This window comes from Ylistrum balloti, unplaced genomic scaffold (genome assembly GCF_031769215.1).
Source record: "Ylistrum balloti isolate Yb309-2 unplaced genomic scaffold, AGI_CSIRO_Ybal_v1 Utg370672, whole genome shotgun sequence".
NCBI lineage: Eukaryota > Metazoa > Mollusca > Bivalvia > Pectinida > Pectinidae > Ylistrum > Ylistrum balloti.
The window spans coordinates 709,606-731,894 of NW_026782406.1; the positions used below are offsets into that span (position 1 = coordinate 709,606).

General features: G+C 38.9%; 1 protein-coding gene across 1 annotated transcript in view; it reads left to right on the plus strand.

Moving 5' to 3' along the window:
• LOC132557449 (uncharacterized) overlaps positions 1-22,289 on the plus strand; it is an 87,051-nt gene that overhangs the window by 21,497 nt on the left and 43,265 nt on the right. The window contains exon 3 of the mRNA XM_060221934.1: positions 12,024-12,188. Coding sequence (XP_060077917.1) covers positions 12,024-12,188 — 165 coding nt within the window. The remainder of the gene's footprint in view (positions 1-12,023; positions 12,189-22,289) is intronic.

The following is a 22,289-nucleotide window of genomic DNA, read 5'->3' on the forward strand; positions in this document are numbered from 1 at the left end:
ATGATAACTTTCCGCCCCCTGGCGACAATATGTTGTCGTGGAATTAAGCTTTAAACTATCAACAACAAAAACAGCTTCTCACTTCAACAAGTTGGGTGATATTTTAAGATAATCTGAATCGTTTGTGGCCTCGTTAAGATGCCTTACCGACACAGTGGGATTCAAGTTAATTGATTGCGAACAAAGTAATTGGTGTTTTCTATTCACTGCTATTAAAGTGCGGACAACAATGAACTATTTGTTCCCTCGGGGACGTCTTCCGCTCACGAGGAGGAGTTTTAATTATGTGAACGTGTTTCACATCCTAAATATATTAAAAACTGTTTCTTGCAATAGAATGGAAAATAATGATGTCCGAATATTGAAAGAATTAAAATTTGAGGAGAAAACATTTTAAATGGAAGTACATTGGCTCGGCGGTCGATATATGTATGGAAGCCATGTAATATTTCATCCTTTCTTTTTATCACTTGCAAAATGCAACTTCATGCAATTTGAAATCGACGTATTAAATAAGCGAGTAAAACTGTAACGAAGTAATGAATCGCTGGGGATAGCATATCGTGTATCTTATGATAAACTACTGATTTACATGTTTAGGTGGACCTTCAATGGAAACCTGTCATATGTGGCATGGTGTTGCGTCGTAATGAGTGTGATATACACGCCCTGGGCGTCTTTATCGTTTTATGGTTTTTATCATGCGATTGTATTTAACGATATTTTGTTCATGGTAACACAATGTTGTAAACAAGTCCATACAGTTTACATTAGAAATTGATGAGTTGTCATCGGAACGTTCAAACAAATTATGATTAATACGTTACACAGTATGACTGGCCTTAGCAATAAATGAGTATAGAAAGCTGTATTGATAAACAGTTTCAGTATTACAATTTATATGTTCGCGTGTTTACGCCCTTTTATAGGTCTCCACCACAGTGGGAATCTGGCTCGGTATTATCGGAAAGGAAACCGGCAAATTTACCGGAAGTAGTTATATAATAAACGATCAGGAAACTGATAACTGAAAATAGAATTATTTTCCGGAAACCTGACTCGTTGTCATTATCATTAATATTCTACTTCCTGTTCTATGGCGAAATGGAACTGCCGGTGAACGCTGTGTTGAGAGGAATTGTACCATAGGCTGTTATCTTACTCCCACTAGCGTTTAACATACATCAAGCTGTAAACGACTCTCATCAAAGCTGTTCAAGGAAGAAAACGTAAACAATATGTACATCTGATAGGCCTGTTTGTTTATATAGAATAGTAGGTATAACCTTTTACCTTACATATCGAAGGTTGTATAGCTAGAACAGAGTTCACTGTTGACAGTTGGTCCTGTTCTCCGAATTACGCATTTATCAGTTTACAAACCGTAACCCCATTCGCCGGCAGCAGTACTTTTGGCAAGTTAATTATTGTATGGAGGCTGAAGAAATAGTAAAAATTCACCTGAGGTATATTAAAAGTAGCATTGCTTTTTCCTCATAAATGAATGCGCCCCATTTCTGCGAAACAGGAAATCATGATAATGGAATGCTCCAATTTTGACAACTTGAAGAACATGTAAACAAACTAAACAGGATGATGTGTGCTGCAGAATTATAAGTATGAGTGAGTGGAGAGGAATTTCGCGGTTATGCATCGCAGTCTTGTATGTAAGGTATTTCCAGATTGCTGTCAACAACGATTAATTACGAAAGTGTTAACAATTGTCTATCAGACGTCTAAATGATAACCTTACGTCGAATGCCCGTCGACCTTCAACATATTTACCTGACGTCTATTGTCTACCTAACCATGAACATTTTTTCCTGACGTCAACTGTCGGTCAGTCGTCCATACGTTTACCTGACGTCATCTGTCGGTCTTCTGTCCATATTTTCACCTGACGTCAACTGTCGGTCAGTTGTTCATACGTTTACCTGACGTCATCTGTCGGTCATCTGTCCACGTTTTTACCTGACGTCATCTGTCGGTCATCTGTCCACGTTTTTACCTGACGTCGACTGTCGGTCAGCCGTCCTTACGTTTACCTGACGTCGACTGTCTGTTTTCTGTCCATATTTTCACCTGACGTCATCTGTCGGTCATCTGTCAACATTGTTACCTGACGTCGACTGTCGGTCAGCCGTCCTTACGTTAACCTGACGTCGACAGTCTGTCATCTGTCCACGTTTTTACTTGACGTCGACTGTCGGTCAGCCGTCCTTACGTTCACCTGACGTCATATGTCGGTCTTCTTTCCATATTTTCACCTGACGTCATCTGTTGGTCATCTGTCCACGTTTTTACCTGACGTCGACTGCCGGTCATCTGTCCACCATTTTACCTGACGTCGACAGTCACCACACGTCTGTCAGCTGTGCATATTTTGAAAATGCTATGTAAGATTGACGTATGAGTTAAATATCAAACGAAATGACGATACTTTTTTAAGAAACAACACATTTGATTCCCGATGATAAAACAATCTCGTGAGTGTTCGTCCTATTTCTACCGTGATACTAGTGTATTATCCAATACACAAGAAGCAGATTTACTTGTCAGATGCCAATTTAAGTATCATTGCATACTTGGAACTGCGTAACGGACCAGCCAGGACACGATTTATTCACTAACTTAATTAGAAATGGAAATTAACATACAAAGTAATTAATCGATCGATAATTTTGATTACGGAATTTTCATTTACTAAATTTTGGAAGCGAAGACATGCTTTACATGATACTGTGAAATATGATCAAACACCGCGAACTGACTCTGCTTACATGTTAACACGAGGGACGTTTGGCTGCCTGATAGAAACATACTACTACTATTCCACGGTGTCTACCAACTGACCATTATTTGGTCTGATCTTGATCTTTCATTGCCAATGAATTAGGTAACACTAACCCCCTCTCTTAGAATACACCATTCTCTGGTTTATTTTCAGCAGAATTGTCAAGTATGATAAACGTTGAGACACAATGTGCTTGTGTTGTCTGGATGGATACACACATATGTAAACCTTTTTCTACTGTGAATTGTGAATAAGACGCATTCCTGCTAAATTAAATATATTTAGTTCAGAATTTACAAACACACAAAATTGTATAATGGGGCAAGTGCACCTTCCTGGAGTTTGGTATTTCTTAAATCACTTTGAATGTATTTTTACCAGTCGCCTCCTAGGCTTTCCAATGTAGGCCCTTAACATCACTGACGTATTCTAGAAGGACGGAACAGCTGTACGATGTAGTTTTGTTCATTGTTTGGCTCTACTTTATCTACCTTCAGATTTGATTAAATGATGACGTTCACTTGTTTGTCGTCTGTACTTTTGTGATAATCGATTCAAATGAACATGTTCAAGTTCTTTCGACAACTGCCATCCTCCGTCCTGCTGAATCATTTCTGTGTGACTACCTCTAGTCTGGTGATTGCTGGAAAAATCTGTCCTCCTCCGTCCTGTCTTCTTACCTCACCTGACTCCAGCATCACTCCTTTCCCCGTGTGGTTACCTTCTCACCTCAATCGATTTCCGGTCCCCCTTGTGGCTACCTACTAACCTCAACCGTCCTCAGCATCACTCCTGGCAGTGGTGCCTATCTCCTGTCCCCGTGTGGCTACCGTCTAACCTCACCTGACCCCAGCATCACTCCTGGCAGTGGTGCCTATCTCCTGTCCCCGTGCGGCTATCTTTTAACCTCAACCGTCCTCAGTATCACTCTTGGCAGTGATGTCTATCCCCTGTCCTCGTGTGGCTACCTTCTAACCTCAACCGTCCCCACCATCACTCCTGACAGTTGTGCCTATCTCCAGTCCCCCTTGTGGCTACCTTCTAACATCAACCGTTCCCAGCACCACTCCTGGCAGTGATGTCGATATCCGGTCTCTTGTGAAACTATCTTTTAACCGCAACCGTCCCCAGCATCACTCCTGGCAGTGATGTCGATCTCCGGTCATCCGGGAAGGCTACCCCGAGTCTAGGAGTATTTCCTTCTTTGTTCGCGTCCGTCCTGCTGTTTGATTTTAGGCAATGTCTATCATCTCTCTCTCTGTCTGTCTCTCTCTCTGTCTCTCTCTCCTCTCTCTCCCCCCCCCCCCCCTCTCTCTCTCTCTCTCTCTCTCTCTCTCTCTCTCTCTCTCTCTCTCTCTCTCTCTCTCTCTCTCTCTCTCTCTCTCTCTGTTCTCTCTCTCTCTCTCTCTCTCTCTCTCTCTCTCTCTCTCTCTCTCTCTCTCTCTCTCTCTCTCTCTCTCTCTCTCTCTCTCTCTCTCTCTCTCTCTCTCTCTCTCTCTCTCTCTCTCTCTCTGATAACTTGTAACTGTGTTTTTCTGTCCTCGTCCGTCTAACTATATAATTTGTATCTATCTTACAATTGTAATCAAAAGCTACCATAGACAATCTCAGTTGCCACATACCAATAACTTTCGCTCTCCCAGCTTCCCACTCTACTCGTTCTATGGCCGAGTTAGGTCCCTGCACTCCCGCTGTTTAGCGATTTCTAATGACAATACTGACCGCATCTGACCAATAAACGTGATTTAATCGACAATAACATATCCCGAACGGGCATAATAACAGTTACTTGGAAGATAGTACAAAAGACACAGGTATTGATCCACTGTGACATGCACTGTCGTGTCCTTGAGTTCAAATCCCGCTGGGTATGCTTGATTGAGATTAGATTGTACAAAAGACACATAAGTGAAAAACACCTTTTAATACAAACTGCATCATACAGCTGTTTCGTCTAAGACTCGTCAGTGTTGCTGAAGGCCTACATTTTTAAACAAACCTATGAGGCGACTGAGGAACATGATTAGAGAAAAGTCAATATCTAGATGAGGAGGAGGAGGAGGAGGACTAGCCCAGTAATTTACTAAAATCGTGGCTTTATACCACAGAGAACAATGTCAAGTACAGGTGGATTTTCTGAACCATAATTCGAGTGGATTAAAATGTAACGTGCATTTTACGCCAGCCCTTGGTGACTCCAGTCCACCAGCTGTTTACCACCTGCTATCTCAATGACTGTACCAAAGACACATACTACTATTTAATTAAAGCAGAACGAAATACAGTAAAGCCTTACAATGTTGATACCGTTACTGATGTATGGAAAGATTCCTTTTACAGCACAAATACAAACAAACGTCTCTGTTTGTTCAAGCGAATTCAAATGAGGATATTAACTTCTTAATATCTATCTTTAGTTTTATTTTGCCGACAAAACATTATCTATCTGAGGGAAATATTTACATACAATGTAGGTACATATGTAGGTAAGGGACTATTGATGTAGCTATGTGAGGAAAATGTTTACATACAATGTAGGTACATATGTAGGTAAGGGACTAACTATTGATGTAGCTATGTGAGGGAAATATTTACATACAATACCGGTACATATGTAGGTAAGGGGCTATTGATGTAGATATGTGAGGGATATTGGCTGTCCTGTATGTGAGAGAAACATGTTTGTGTTCATGTGGAAATGTGGTGTTTGTTATTTATTCAAGAGTGAATTTGTGTTTTTGGGGAAGTTATTCTGAGATGCACTTGTCTCCATTTTACACTATGTGTATGTTTCGCGTTTAACAAGGCCTCTGGGATGTATTTTTCAATAAAAGGTCCCCGACTGCAACGAACAGTACTTAGAAGTAATGTGATCAAGTAGTACACCGGCCTTGGGCATTGAATACTTAAATTAGAACGACCGGGTTTGTGTGTTTTTTCAATGTTTGACGCATGCTTTCTCAGACAGGGCATCATTTGTATAAGTGCATGTACCCACGTGACTCATGTAGAGAGGAGGTCATGTGTACTTGTGGTATAATTAATATAGTAATGGTCTCGTTTATTGTCAGATTATACTTCTATACAGAGTTAATTGATTTAAGTCAGATAATTTCTGTTCTCATTGAACAACGCTGATCATAGTTCACAGACAATTCGAGGCACCCAATAATGTCCGCCAGTGGCACCTAGTGTCAGCCTTTTTGTGTGGCAGTCAGTGTCAGCCTATTTGTGTGGCACCCAGTGTCAGCCTATTTGCATGGCACCCAGTGTCAGCCTATTTATGTGGCCGACAGTGGCAGCCTATTTGTGTGGCACCCAGTGCCAGTCTATTTGTGTGGCCGCCAGTGTCAGCCTATTTGCGTGGCACCAAATGTCAGCCTATTTGTGTGGCCGCTAGTGTCAGCCTATTTGTGTGGCACCCAGTGTTAGCCTATTTGTGTGGCACCCAGTGTCAGCCTATTTGCGTGGCACCAGTGTCACACCCAGTGTCAGCCTATTTGTGTGGCCGCTAGTGTCAGCCTATTTGTGTGGCAGCCTATTTGTGTGGCACCTAGTGTTAGCCTATTTGTGTGGCACCCAGTGTCAGCCTATTTGCGTGGCACCAGTGTCAGCCTATTTGTGTGGCCGCCAGTGTCAGCCTATTTGTGTGGCACCCAGTGTCAGTCTATTTGTGTTGCCGCCAGAGGCAGCCTATTTGTGTGGCCGCAAGTGCCAGTCTATTTGTGTGGCCGCCAGTGGCAGTCTATTTGTCTGGCCGCCAGTGGCAGTCTATTTGTGTGGCCGACAGTGGCAGCCTATTTGTCTTGTTGTAACAAGTAGTGGGGTAGCGTGACACACTAAGTTATAGATATGTAACCAAATTCTGGGAGGAAACCTTTTCTGAACTGAGAATAATAAGTGAACAGGTCATTTCACTGGTTATGCCTAGTGGTTATCTTCCTTTAGCCCAGTGTTACGAAGAACTACATGTTCGAATCTGCGCTGATCACGTGACAAGGAATTGTTCATATTACTTCTTCCTGTTACAAAGTACCAACATTGCTAATTTTTATTTTAAATCAAAGAACATAACTGAAAGCGGTCTGCCCTAATGTAAGTTCCTGCGCATTGTTTGTCCTCTCGCAAGAAGGACATTTATTCACTGCACTTATTCATTTTAGGAATAAGTAATAAGAACATATACAAGATGTATATGTTTTTACTTTCATTCACCTTTATCCTCGGACACCCTTATATGAGAGTGCCGAGGTGGCGGAGTGGTTGAGGCCTCTGACAGTCTTCACTAGCCTTACACCTCTGGGTCGCAGGGGGGCGGTAGTTTTTCTTCGTGATGTCCGACCTTCCTCGAAATAATCCAAACCTGTTCATAGAATGTAAAACAACACAGCAAACTTATCTAACTTTCAAATGACCTTGATGCCAATCATCTTACTTCATATTTTCTGATATACATTTATTTACAACATATTTAATACACGTGTAGCAAGATTTTATGGACTGTTGCTTAATGCAATGTACGAGGCTCCACTCAGCCTCCCCTCCTCCACACAGACACCACAGACAGATAGTTCCCTGTATTATATAATTATATGCTTGTCAAGGTAGTTTGTACCACGTGTTGACCTTGCTATCAATAACTTTCGGTTCTGACATCAAAGGAATATTGCGATTTGCTCTCTGAATTATTCTATACAAAATTTCAGATCCTTTTTCTCGTTTCTTTTAAATCATTTAAGGTTTTCATTATAATTTTTAAGCTAAAAAATTTATGTGTTCTCGTTTGTAAATAAATGTAGGCAGCACAAAGGTGATCTCTATTCATCAAAATGCTCAGCCTTTACAAGTTTAGGGCCCCTCCCCAATAACTCTAATCAATGCCGTTAAATATCTCTGGCAATTGAATTCAAGATATGTAATATGTTATATAATTACTTACACCGATCGTAGCAATGCAAGGACACTACGCAAGATAACAGATCTGTTTACAACATTGTATGAAATCACGGTAAACTATTGTGATTTTCCTTCACGTTTCACACCAGATGTCGCCACAGTCCTATGGATTAATGATTGTAGTTACGTTTTGTAATCAGATTAAAAACCATTTTTAATGTTATGTCAAAAAACAACAAAATCACTCTATCTGGAGATGGTCAACAGCTGATATGCCCCCAGGCTCTGCGTGGGATCACCAGATGTTGATGGAGATATAAACAATGTTGTGATACGTACTAAATTAGATCACCAGAAAACCTGATATGTACACTGTCGTGATATCTACTAAAATAGATCACCAGAAAACCTGATATGTACAATGTCGTGATATCTACTAAAATAGATCACCAGAAAACCTGATATGTACAATGTCGTGATATCTACTAAAATAGATCACCACAAAACCTGATATGTACAATGTCTACTAAAAATAGATCACCAGAAAACCTGATGATATCTACTAAAAATGTACAATGTCAGAAAACCTGATATGTATGTCGTGATATCTAAAATAGATCACCCAAAACCTGATATGTAACCTGATAAAATGTCACCAGAAAACCTGATATGTACAATCTCTTGATATCTACTAAAAATAGATCACCAGAAAACCTGATATGTACAATGTCGTGATATCTACTAAAAATAGATCACCAGAAAACCTGATATGTACAATCTCTTGATATCTACTAAACTAGATCACCAGAAAACCTGAAAATGTCTGATATGTACTAAAATGTCACCAGAAAACCTGATATGATATCTGATATGATATCTACGTGATATCTACTAAAATAGATCACCAGAAAACCTGATATGTACACTGTCGTGATATCTACTAAAATAGATCACCAGAAAACCTGATATGTACACTGTCGTGATATCTACTAAAAATAGATCACCAGAAAACCTGATATGTACAATGTCGTGATATCTACTAAAATAGATCACCAGAAAACCTGATATGTACAATGTCGTGATATCTACTAAAATAGATCACCAGAAAACCTGATATGTACAATGTCGTGATATCTACTAAAATAGATCACCAGAAAACCTGATATGTACACTGTCGTGATATCTACTAAAATAGATCACCAGAAAACCTGATATGTACAATCTCGTGATATCTACTAAATTAGATCACCAGAAAACCTGATATGTACAATGTCTACTAAAATAGATCACCAGAAAACCTGATATGTACAATAGTCGTGATATATCTCACCAGAAAACTACAATGTCGTGATATCTACTAAATAGATCACCAGAAAACCTGATATGTACACTGTCGTGATATCTACTAAAATAGATCACCAGAAAACCTGATATGTACAATGTCGTGATATCTACTAAAATAGATCACCAGAAAACCTGATATGTACACTGTCGTGATATCTACTAAAAATAGATCACCAGAAAACCTGATATGTACACTGTCGTGATATCTACTAAAAATAGATCACCAGAAAACCTGATATGTACAATGTCGTGATATCTACTAAAAATAGATCACCAGAAAACCTGATATGTACAATGTCGTGATATCTACTAAAAATAGATCACCAGAAAACCTGATAGGAACAATATACAGAGATGTCGGCGAACATTTAAGGAGAATAAGACCAAGATATCATGTAGGGAAGGCGTGTTGTGACTCATCTTCGGCATTCCTCATGGTTGGGGAGATTCCCGTCTTTTGTTGATCAAAGCACCTTTTCATGTGGGTAAATTACAAAATAGCCAGCCACTGATAAATGAAATACTGAAACACGTGTGTATAGGTGTGTATAGGTGTCCTTCGACATCAAAGTCGCCATTTTATTATTCGTTACAACATCATCTTATCGAAAAGAAAATCGTGAAAAATTTTGACCCATGAAAATTATCAGCAATATAGTATTTATTGAGGAAAGTTATCTGTTTATTCTGTTGTACATCATATGTATATATATCTTTAAGTTCAGGGAAATCTGTGCCATTCTCAATAATGTAAAAGAGAAAATCTGGTCGAGGATAAGTCATCCGAAATGTTAATCAGAGTCGTGCAGATTGGGGACAATATCGCAAAAGGATATTAGATATTCCCAATTAGATCATAATGGATGCTATGACAGTCTCCTATAGCCTTCATTAACCTGTACCTCACGTGCTGTAAATGTTCCGCTAGCTTTATTAAACATTGATCCACTGTGACTGTCGTGTCCTTGAATTCAAATTCCACCGGTGTACATGTCCGATTGAGATAAAAGATTGTACAAGAGACACACCTTATAAATCAAATATAGAGTTAGATACAACAGAGACAAACAATTAATTAAAAAAATATTATACATGTGTTTCGTCTGTCTCGTCAATGATGTCTAGTACCTAGATTTTGAAGTCTAGGAGGTGACCTGGAAATCCAAAGCGATCTAAAGAAAGTCAACGTCTAGATGATGAGGTGCACTACCCTATAATTTGATAATTTCCATAATTATCAGATATCTGGCAAAACACCAATTTCTAAAACTAACGCATCTGTAACTTAACCTGATAAGATGTATGATTAGTTCAGCTGTAGTGTAAAGAAGAGAGCTAGTTTTGGTGTCATGGACAAGAAAAAAGTTGCCAAATCAGCGAGCAACAAATTTCATTTTTAGTCTTATGTAACGTTCAAGGTGAGATTAAAGAATGGCTGGAGCCATCAGTTTTATGTTTTACAGAAAAGATAAATGCATTTTCGTGTTTTATTTTATATCTATCCATCATAATGATATATTTTCGGAAGTTATAACCGAAAAACACCTGGCAACCTGTACCCAATACTTGTATATAATTCGGCAACGTAATTGTGTTATGTAAGTTTTGCTGGCAATATTACTTCAAACCATATAATATTATTGTCGTCTCTCTCACTTAGAGATTATTTATCACGTGTACAGTATCTCGTGTTGACAATCATATTTTATCGTCTCTGTCACTTAGAGATTATTTTATCACGTGCACGGTCTCTAGTGGTGACAATCATATTGTTATCGTCTCTGTCACTTAGAGATTATTTTATCACGTGCACGGTCTCTAGTGTTGACAATCATATTGTTATCGTCTCTGTCACTTAGAGATATTTTATCACGTGCACGGTCTCTAGTGTTGACAATCATATTATTTTATTGTGTCACACTCGGATATTATTTAAGACTTGGGCTTGTGTATATTATCTCCGTCACTAACCTCATGTCCTGTCACTGTGTCGTTACACGCACTGGCGTTGTCATACAAGATAAATCTAAAGCCGTTTCCTATCATTACTCATACAGCACCGCCACTCTGCAAAACTCCTCGTGCATTAATCTCTCCTCGCAGCAATGACACATTTCGAGTCGTATTTACATACTCCGGGTCATCGATTCCATGTTTCCTCAGCATCAGTGACACTTAAGTCAGCGGGCTGTATCAGTAGGGATACTATTCATGATCCTGTGATGATTTACATTGTAACATGTCAGATATCGTCTCGTACAGCCACCTTGTCTCTCCTGTATACGCTCTAGAATTTCTTCGTTCGAAGACTTGACACATGATTGTTTTCATCACCCGGTGGCGGACATTTTTTTTCGAAAGGCTTTATCATATTCACGTATACGAAAAATCCAATGGTGTATGTACAGAAACTTGGCGACAAGCGTCTGGACGACTGTCATAAATCTGCTTATATTCAACACCAAAATTGCGTCCTTATTTATGTATGGTGATAAAAACAGTATCAGTGCAACAGTGTTCTACTGCCGAGTTATGGTTACTTCAACTGACATGCGCAAACCGCAATGAAATCTGTAAACGTACATTTGCTTGCCGCATTACAAATATCAGCGATATATAGAATGACTACTTCCTGTCGTAATCCTATCAACAGCAATTGTAAAATCTTCACCATGGCTGAGAAAATCTATGTACAATTCAACATATTGCAGTAGATTAGTGACTCATGTTTGGAGACGGTAAGATTGCGGATGGCTAAAGATTGTACTGTACGTTTTACAAAGGAAACTATCGAATTACATTATTTCACTTAATTTCAATTTCTCATTCCGATTTCAAAGCGTTACTTAATTTGATTGGTTATTGTTTCAGATGCACTTCGTCCACCACGTGACCTGAGGGGTTCAGTAAGGGACAATATCAAACAGATGAGGAGTATGGTTTGATTCGGTATTTCGAAATAACGTATGAGACCGTCAAACCCCATCAGGACTTTTTGCGAATCTCGCATCTCACATCGATGGGATCAAAAGACAATTTACCTTAAGGGGGCTCGTGCCACTGTCAACATATAAAACATTCATGGTGACGGTCGGCAGCGGAGAAGTAAACAATGCAAGTGACACTATCGAGTTCTCTACAGCCGTACCAGAAGGTAGGTTTACTTAATTATTTTCATTTTACGGTATCGCTATGATGACACCATACCAAAGTCCATATACCATATATTGCTATATCATGAAATACCAATGGACTAGGACTATTGGAAATAACACATTTAGGTCGTGAGGTTCCTTAATGTCGAAAGAAAAATGGAACAAAAATAGATAAATGTAGCATTTTGACTGCTTTTAGGTAGTATTCATATGCATATAAATGTCAGCTGCATGATGGGGAAATCGAAGATGAGGCTCTTGCACTCTTTATTTGGCTGTATTACATGTATGTTGACCCATGAATGCCAACTGACAGGAGTACAGTGTTTATTAAGCAATTATATACACTAACCATGATTTCTTCAATACATATTGAGAACAAATGGAAAACGGTTGATTGTATTAGAAAGGACGTAAAAATTGGAAAAAAAAATTCCATGATTTCAAATTAAACACTGATGCAGTAAACGATTTGTTACTCATTTGACGAAGATTGTCTGATTCGATGCGCTGACCTTTTTGTACTGCCAGAGACAAAAATATCTTATCATTTGATTAACCGCGACGATTACATGAATGACAACTGAGCAGTCGTATTATCTACATTTTATTGACAATACTGTCGGACATTAAAGCGATATCGCGTGTATTGTCTGTGTCTAACCACAATTGAAAGTCCCATCCAATAATGAAAGGATAGGAGGAGTCTATTGGGATTGGAAATGTAGACTGTCACTTTCGTCTGCTTTCGTTATAGACTATCGCTTACTTAGAATTTGTAACACACCAAGTATACAACAACGATAGTAACGATCCATGACCTTTATATCTTATCCACGATTCGTTTTCAATCTAATTTTAAAATCTGTCATTCAGTCTTAACTGGCCACCACAACAGTTGAAACATGTGTTTGACACAAATGTCCTTGAAATCTATTCTAAATGTGGACTTGTTGATTTCATAAAGGATTTGTAAAGACAAAGATCTGTTTGATGTGCTGCCATGGCAACCTGGGACCTGACGTTTTAAGCTTTGAAGTAATTCCGGTGTCTTGTCTTACCTTTTTTATTGTAACTGATGGTCTCTAAGAAGTTCGATTGTTTTGTATTGATTTTTTTATATCACACATTATTGTTTTGTATCCTTAAGACTTACTTTCAGCACACGACTTAGGGTCCTATACATCCTCTTCACTTTATATCGAAGATTGTACAATAGATATCAATGAATAGCACCATCTGATACAAAATGGATAAGATAGGGAAGATCCAAGTGGTTAGATAATCTGCATCATACAAATGTTTCACCCATCTAGGACTCGTCAGGACTCGTCAGGACTCGTCAGCCCAAATGTTCACCTGTAAAACATTAGACGTTAACTAAACTAAACTATTAAAAAAAGTCATGTCACTTTCCAAAATGAGGTTAAGGTCAACAAAGAACACTTTGGATACTACCAAAGTCAGATCATTGGATACTCACAAGGTGAGATTTATGGATACTCCCAAGGTCAGATCATTGGATACTCACAAGGTCAGATTTATGGATACTCACAAGGTCAAATAAATGGATACTCACAAGGTCAGATTTATGGATACTCACAAGGTCAAATAAATGGATACTTCCAAGGTCAGATCATTGGATACTCACAAGGTCAGATTTACGGATACTACCAAGGTCAGATTTACGGATACTCACAAGGTCAGATTAATAGATACTACCAAGGTCAGATTTATGGATACTTCCAAGGTCAGATTTATGGATACTCACAAGGTCAAATTAATGGATACTCACAAGGTCAGATTAATAGATACTCCCAAGGTCAGATTTATGGATACTGACAAGGTCAAATTAATGGATACTCACAAGGTCAGATTTATGGATACTCACAAGCTCAGATTAATAGATACTCCCAAGGTCAGATTTATGGATACTCACAAGTGAAATTAATGGATACTCACAAGGTCAGATTTATGGATACTCACAAGGTCAGATTTATGGATACTCACAAGGTCAGATCGATAGATACTCCCAAGGTCAGCTTTATGGATACTCACAAGGTCAGATTTATGGATACTCCCAAGGTCAGATTAATAGATACTCACGAGGTCAGGTTTATGGATACTCACAAGGTCATATTGTATCAAAAAAGGGAGTGATTAGAATAATTCGTTCAGAACTTACAACTCTGTACATTCAATTTCCACTCCGTCCTATTCTTTATTTATATCAACAGTTGCTATTCACTTGTCTTTTTTACATTCTTTTGAAACATCTGGTATTATTCTCTGTGATTCGGTCTTTTGTTCATATATTACATCATCTGTTGTGAGAGTTAAATAAAAATGTCGTTGATATGTTGATATATTCTATTGGTTATTGATACTGCCCCCCGGCTCTTATTGTTTTGTTTTCCTAATTAACATCAATTGGCTTCTTTCATTTAGTATTCTTTTAATGTTTGGTTTTGTTCAAAAGGTTACGGTTTTTGTTACAATTCAATTTTTCATTTTATGAATATTGTACCTTACTCAATTACTTGTCATGAAGAGCTGTTTGGATTGCACCGACACCTGTATACTGTTTTGTACTTATAAATATATACTGAAACTAATGCAAAGTCGACCGAAAATTGAAATCTAGGTCAGTAGTGTTCCCACAGGTATAGACTATCGTGTTGGAATCCAGCCGATTGCTGTAGGGTCAATGTCAGAGATTGTGTATTGGTGGAATCACGCCAAGTAACTACTGAAGAAATTCTTAGCTTGTCTACGTGTAGTGGTTTCCTTGTTTTACTTTCTCTCATTTGGGGACGTTTGATCAAATTTTTTATGATTTATAAAGCGGAAGACGCGTACCCTTTTGAAACTCCTGGACATAATCTCCTTGTACTTTTACAGGAATCTTCGTGTTATTTTTTCTTATGTTTATTTATTGCTCTGGTTTCTTCGAATTTGTGTTTGAAATAAAATTCTGTTAATATGTCATTATTTTAATCTGAAGATTGGATTGAAATCGATGTGAACAACACGCTTGTTAACATACCTTGTTATACCGGAACAGACGTTGTGGTAGCACCAATCCTGACAACATCGATGACGTCTGTATTTGTTTTCAAGGTTCAGTACTGGAATTCTTCCCGAAGTATTAAGTATGCATTCAGGGCAAATGGATATGCACAGCTTTGCTACAGAACTACAGAATCCAATAATCTACACCCAAGGGTATACCCAGGCAGCTACAAATGCCTTAAATCATATACACAAACTATTCACAAAGTTTTTAATGTACAGTGCCTTTTAAAAGATAAGAATAAAGGAGACGCGAAAGCTGAGTAAGAAAAAACCTCCATTTTAGATCGGTTTTGGCGTCGCCGTGTCATTAAAATCGCACTTTTGTCATTTCTGAAGGCGACGAACTAACGACTCTACGCTTGCTTTTCATTTACCATGAAACATTTTTCCTAAGGGAGAAATATCTAGCATTTAGGTAATTCTGTTAGGAAGTCAAACGAGTCGGTTTTCTGATTTAAATATCCGTCTCACTTACTCCAACACACACAGAGACAGTAATGGCACAAAGTGAGTGTAATGTTTAGTGACCAGCTCAAAGCGTGTTGGAGTAGGATTTGTCAAAATTGATATTATAAATGTCCTGACTGTTATGTTTAGATATAAGATGAGGACGGAGAAATACATTAGTGCACTGTCAGTATTCTTTATCATTCACTTCACTTTAATACACTTTACATAGTTACAGAGTACTGTTGGAAATGTGTTTGACAGTCCTGTTGTGCTTTCTGTAGTCCCTTTCCTGGATGACGCATTGTTGGACAAATCAGTATCAATTTACAAACATAGATATCCATGTCCTACTCCATGTATTGTATTTGAATTCACCAGTAAATGCCACCAATGATTAAAGACTTCCTAACCAATCTTAAGAGAGCTCGTGCCGTGCACCGCACGTGACTTCGGTTTGCCGCAGATTTTGCCTCCATTTTTCAAGTAAGGTCATGCACTTTGTTAAGTTTTCACTAAATCAGTCGCACCTTTGGTTTGTTGTGAAAGCGCCTGATATCTCATCCCCACGTATATAACGGATATAAATAAAGATATTGGAATATTTAAATTAACTTTGATCATTTTTAGGTTTCTATAATTATTCTTTCCTCCGTGATATCCCCTCTGTCCATGTTTGTAATTAATCTTTAGACACTATTTGATATTCTATTTATCACATTTCACAAGCAAAATAGTCAAATTACTGAAATATTAAGGACAGATTTGAAACGAGGACACTGACTAGGCTTTTCACGGACACGACTAGCCCGTTGTAACGTCCCAGTGCGCAACACAATTAAGTCCGTTTTTTATCAAAAAGACATTTAACAATGTAAACATCAAATAAAATTTAATCTAAATTTACATCAATATTGCGTTTTTATACTACTAACAGAAAATTTGCTGTAAAACGTTCAGGGAGAGTTTAACCTGTGACAAAATACAACACAGCTGAAACTTTGGTTGCAACCTCGAGGCATCAAGAATCCATTTGAAATGTCTAATGTGTTAGCTGCACATTCAAGACGTTTGGTACGGGATTGAGTTTGATCTCTGATAAGGTAATTTGCGTTGCATTCTTTGCTGAAATTAATGGAAATTAAAGTTTTACCACGGAATTGAAGGCCCTGTCACTAGTGTTATTGGTGTGCAAAAGTGTTATTTTTGAATCGTGAAAAATAACACTTTCATTAATGAGATACTTCTCTACATTTCACTGGCAAAAAAAATCGACAAATCACTTCGATCTGATTTTTTCTGTTTTGGTTTTGGCAGAGAAATTTGATTCCTATTTGGCTTGCAATTAGTATAAAATGTTCCGAGTGTATTTTAGTCCCGGAGGGTTGCCAAAACAAGCTTACAACGCTTTTATTCTGCTGAATAGCGGGGATGTACTTCTACACATGCTGCTCATTTCGAATAGTCCAATTTTTTAAAAGAATAAAATCTATTAGTTACTGGGCTAATACAACTAAAAATCAAGATTTTGACATATTTCTTTTTCTGAAGTTGTCTCCTATGTTTCAACACTAAATGTCCTTGGTATCATTGACTAGATCTAGAAGGACGAAATAGCGGTATGATGCAGTTCAGCTTTTGGTTCTGTTATATCTAAATATCCTTTGTATAACCCTTTGTTTGACATGGTATGCTTCCTTCAGTGATGGATCATTGACGTGAATCCATCAATCTTATCGTGAGTGAAGGCCTTTTACTTGTAACATCAAAGGATTGCTTTATCATAAACAAATGAACTCATGGGACAGAGAGATGATAAAAAAAGCCTTTTGAGGGCCGTTGTCGTCCTCGATATTATACTCCAGCTGGTGTTGTGTACTGCCGTTAAATTGTTATGTCGGTATTGAAAATGTACTTATAGAGAGTCATCAAGAGGTGATTTATATTGCCGAGGACTGGTGTTTTAGGAGAATCCTCGGACTTGAGCGTGTCTTGGCTAGTGTTCTTCTACTGTCCATTTTTGTCCACTTTTAGTTCATAATAGTGTGTGTGACAAGTCAAGCTTTCCGAACTCGCACGAACAATGGTTTTCGGCCGATAGTGCTTTCTACGTTTGGTAACGTCAGTTGATCATTTCACTACATCAAGAACATCGCAAGAGTTGTCGTGTATTTTCTTTAAATAGCTAGATTTTTTCTGAAACAATATCCCTTTCATTTTTATTTCTATTCACTCGTACCGGAAGTAAGCAGTCACACGTGAGTGGACGCTTTTGTTTGCGGAAGGCGACATGTTAAGTTGTGGGATCGCACCACGTTACACGATGCACGATGTGCGCACGATAAATGTACGATGTGTGGACGATAGGACACTGGAGGAAATAAGCTATCGCACATCTGTACGCACGTTGTGCAATTCTATCGTGATTGATTTATTTAGAAATGAACTATAGATGAGTGTGGGATAGAGTTTATTTTCGAAATAAATAAGAGTACAAAAAAGCATGTTACCTAATTCAGGCATAAATTCATAGGCTGTACACATGTTGATCTATTTGATACAGGATGAATAGTCTGTCTGTCTGTCTGTCTGACTGGTTTTTTTTTTTTTTTTCTGTACAGTATTTCGAATTCTCTCGGACCAAAGGCACTCATACGGTATGTCAAGCATCCTTGAAGGAAGTGCATGCTTGGGATATGTAGCTTTTCATCTCCCAAGATTGAAAAGGTCAAGGGCACTGTTACTATAAATAGGAAATCAGTTTCCCTCTGATAACAAAAGCTTCCTTACAAAACTGGTTTGCTTTGGAATGTTTTTTTCAGGTCCCAGTGTCAAAAGTCCAGATAACTGTTACTCTAAGTAGAGAATTGGTTTCCGTGATCAGATCCACAAGTCAAAAATAGTGGTAATTGTTACTATAAAAGAAAATCTATTTTGTAGAATAACTCGAGTTTATTGCAGTCAATCGTACTCAAACTTGATGTAATGGTCCTTAACCAAAAGTTCCTGTTTGAGATAGATTGCTATTCAGGTCTTAAAGGTCAAAGGTCGCTGTAACTATAAGTTAAGCTCAGTTTCTGTGCGATAACTTGAGTTTGTTTTCCCAATCTTGATCAAACTTTATACAATGCTTCCTTACTAAACAGGGCTTGTTTAAGATACTGCTTTTTATATCCTAAATTCTTAGGTCAAGGATACTGTTACCATAGATATTTAAAAGTCAGTTTGTTGAATCGATTTGTTAGTTTTTTAGTTTTTTTTTGTTTTGTAACATACTTTGTTGACTTTTGTGGTAGAGTGTACCTATGTTCTTGCCAGTAAATGTCAGTCTAAGGTGTGTGTGTCTAAAGGTGGGTTAGTTGGTGGGGGAGGGATTTCAAGCCGCCTGGCAGGGAACATGCCGGGTCCAGTGTTATTTAGAAAGCTGTCGAATGGAAAAGGAATTTTATATTCACCTATCAAGTTTGATACACCTAAGACTGCTACAGGAATTTTCCTATTTTTAACTCCATGATATTAGACAACTATTTTTACAAACCACACAAAAAGTACCGTCCTACTGTAAAGTGCATGTGTGTGCACGATGTGCCGACGATGTGTGCCGATGTGCACACGCAGTTTTTGGGTCGTTCAGTATCGCACGTGAGTAAACAGCTTCAGGATTGATTGTCTTCGGAAGAGGACATTTACATTGTATAGATGTATGTGATTTATTTTGGTAACGAAAGTAGACAGTAATCTTGTGCACAAAAGAGCCACACAATGGTCCATTGGGTTGGTAGTATAACTTTGGTAGGTTAATCAGTTATCCCAATGTTAAAGGGACAGAAGAACCTGGTACTAAGTCTAGATCGGCACAACCGATTTCTCTCCATGTTAAAGGGACAGAAGAACCTGGTAATAAGTCTAGATCGGCACAACCGATTTCCCTCCATGTTAAAGGGACAAAAGAACCTTGTATCAAGCTTAGGTCGGCACAGCCGATTTCTCTCCGTGTTAAAGGGACAGAAGAACCTGGTACTAAGTCTAGATCGGCACAACCGATTTCTCTCCATGTTAAAGGGACAGAAGAACCTGGTACTAAGTCTAGATCGGCACAACCGATTTCTCTCCATGTTAAAGGGACAGAAGAACCTGGTACTAAGTCTAGATCGGCACAACCGATTTCTCTCCATGTTAAAGGGACAGAAGAACCTTTGTTTTAAGTCTAGATCGGCACAACCGATTTCTCTCCATGTTAAAGGGACAGAAGAACCTGGTACTAAGTCTAGATCGGCACAACCGATTTCTCTCCATGTTAAAGGGACAGAAGAACCTTTGTTTTAAGTCTAGATCGGCACAACCGATTTCTCTCCATGTTAAAGGGACAGAAGAACCTTTGTTTTAAGTCTAGATCGGCACAACCGATTTCTCTCCATGTTAAAGGGACAGAAGAACCTTGCATTAAGTCTAGATCGGCACAACCGATTTCCCTCCATGTTAAAGGGAGAGAAGAACCTGGTACTAAGTCTAGATCGGCACAACCGATTTCCCTCCATGTTAAAGGGACAGAAGAACCTTGTATTAAGACTAGATCGGCACAACCGATTTCTCTCCATGTTAAAGGGAGAGAAGAACCTGGTACTAAGTCTAAATCGGCACAACCGATTTCCCTCCATGTTAAAGGGACAGAAGAACCTTGTATTAAGACTAGATCGGCACAACCGATTTCTCTCCATGTTAAAGGGAGAGAAGAGAAGAACCTGGTACTAAGTCTAAATCGGCACAACCGATTTCCCTCCATGTTAAAGGGACAGAAGAACCTTGTATTAAGACTAGATCGGCACAACCGATTTCTCTCCATGTTAAAGGGACAGAAGAATCTTGGTTTTACGTCTAGATCGACACAACCGATTTCTCTCTATGTTAGAGGGACAGAAGAACCTTGTATTAAGTCTAGATCGGCACAACCGATTTCTCTCCATGTTAGAGGGACAGAAGAACCTTGTATTAAGACTAGATCGGCACAACCGATTTCTCTCCATGTTAAAGGGAGAGAAGAGAAGAACCTGGTACTAAGTCTAAATCGGCACAACCGATTTCCCTCCATGTTAAAGGGACAGAAGAACCTTGTATTAAGACTAGATCGGCACAACCGATTTCTCTCCATGTTAAAGGGACAGAAGAATCTTGGTTTTACGTCTAGATCGACACAACCGATTTCTCTCCATGTTAGAGGGACAGAAGAACCTTGTATTAAGTCTAGATCGGCACAACCGATTTCTCTCCATGTTAGAGGGACAGAAGAACCTTGTATCAAGCTTAGGTCGGCACAGCCGATTTCTCTCCGTGTTAAAGGGACAGAAGAACCTGGTACTAAGTCTAGATCGGCACAACCGATTTCTCTCCATGTTAAAGGGACAGAAGAACCTGGTACTAAGTCTAGATCGGCACAACCGATTTCTCTCCATGTTAAAGGGACAGAAGAACCTGGTACTAAGTCTAGATCGGCACAACCGATTTCTCTCCATGTTAAAGGGACAGAAGAACCTTTGTTTTAAGTCTAGATCGGCACAACCGATTTCTCTCCATGTTAAAGGGACAGAAGAACCTGGTACTAAGTCTAGATCGGCACAACCGATTTCTCTCCATGTTAAAGGGACAGAAGAACCTTTGTTTTAAGTCTAGATCGGCACAACCGATTTCTCTCCATGTTAAAGGGACAGAAGAACCTTTGTTTTAAGTCTAGATCGGCACAACCGATTTCTCTCCATGTTAAAGGGACAGAAGAACCTTGCATTAAGTCTAGATCGGCACAACCGATTTCCCTCCATGTTAAAGGGAGAGAAGAACCTGGTACTAAGTCTAGATCGGCACAACCGATTTCCCTCCATGTTAAAGGGACAGAAGAACCTTGTATTAAGACTAGATCGGCACAACCGATTTCTCTCCATGTTAAAGGGAGAGAAGAACCTGGTACTAAGTCTAAATCGGCACAACCGATTTCCCTCCATGTTAAAGGGACAGAAGAACCTTGTATTAAGACTAGATCGGCACAACCGATTTCTCTCCATGTTAAAGGGAGAGAAGAGAAGAACCTGGTACTAAGTCTAAATCGGCACAACCGATTTCCCTCCATGTTAAAGGGACAGAAGAACCTTGTATTAAGACTAGATCGGCACAACCGATTTCTCTCCATGTTAAAGGGACAGAAGAATCTTGGTTTTACGTCTAGATCGACACAACCGATTTCTCTCTATGTTAGAGGGACAGAAGAACCTTGTATTAAGTCTAGATCGGCACAACCGATTTCTCTCCATGTTAGAGGGACAGAAGAACCTTGTATTAAGACTAGATCGGCACAACCGATTTCTCTCCATGTTAAATGGAGAGAAGAGAAGAACCTGGTACTAAGTCTAAATCGGCACAACCGATTTCCCTCCATGTTAAAGGGACAGAAGAACCTTGTATTAAGACTAGATCGGCACAACCGATTTCTCTCCATGTTAAAGGGACAGAAGAATCTTGGTTTTACGTCTAGATCGACACAACCGATTTCTCTCCATGTTAGAGGGACAGAAGAACCTTGTATTAAGTCT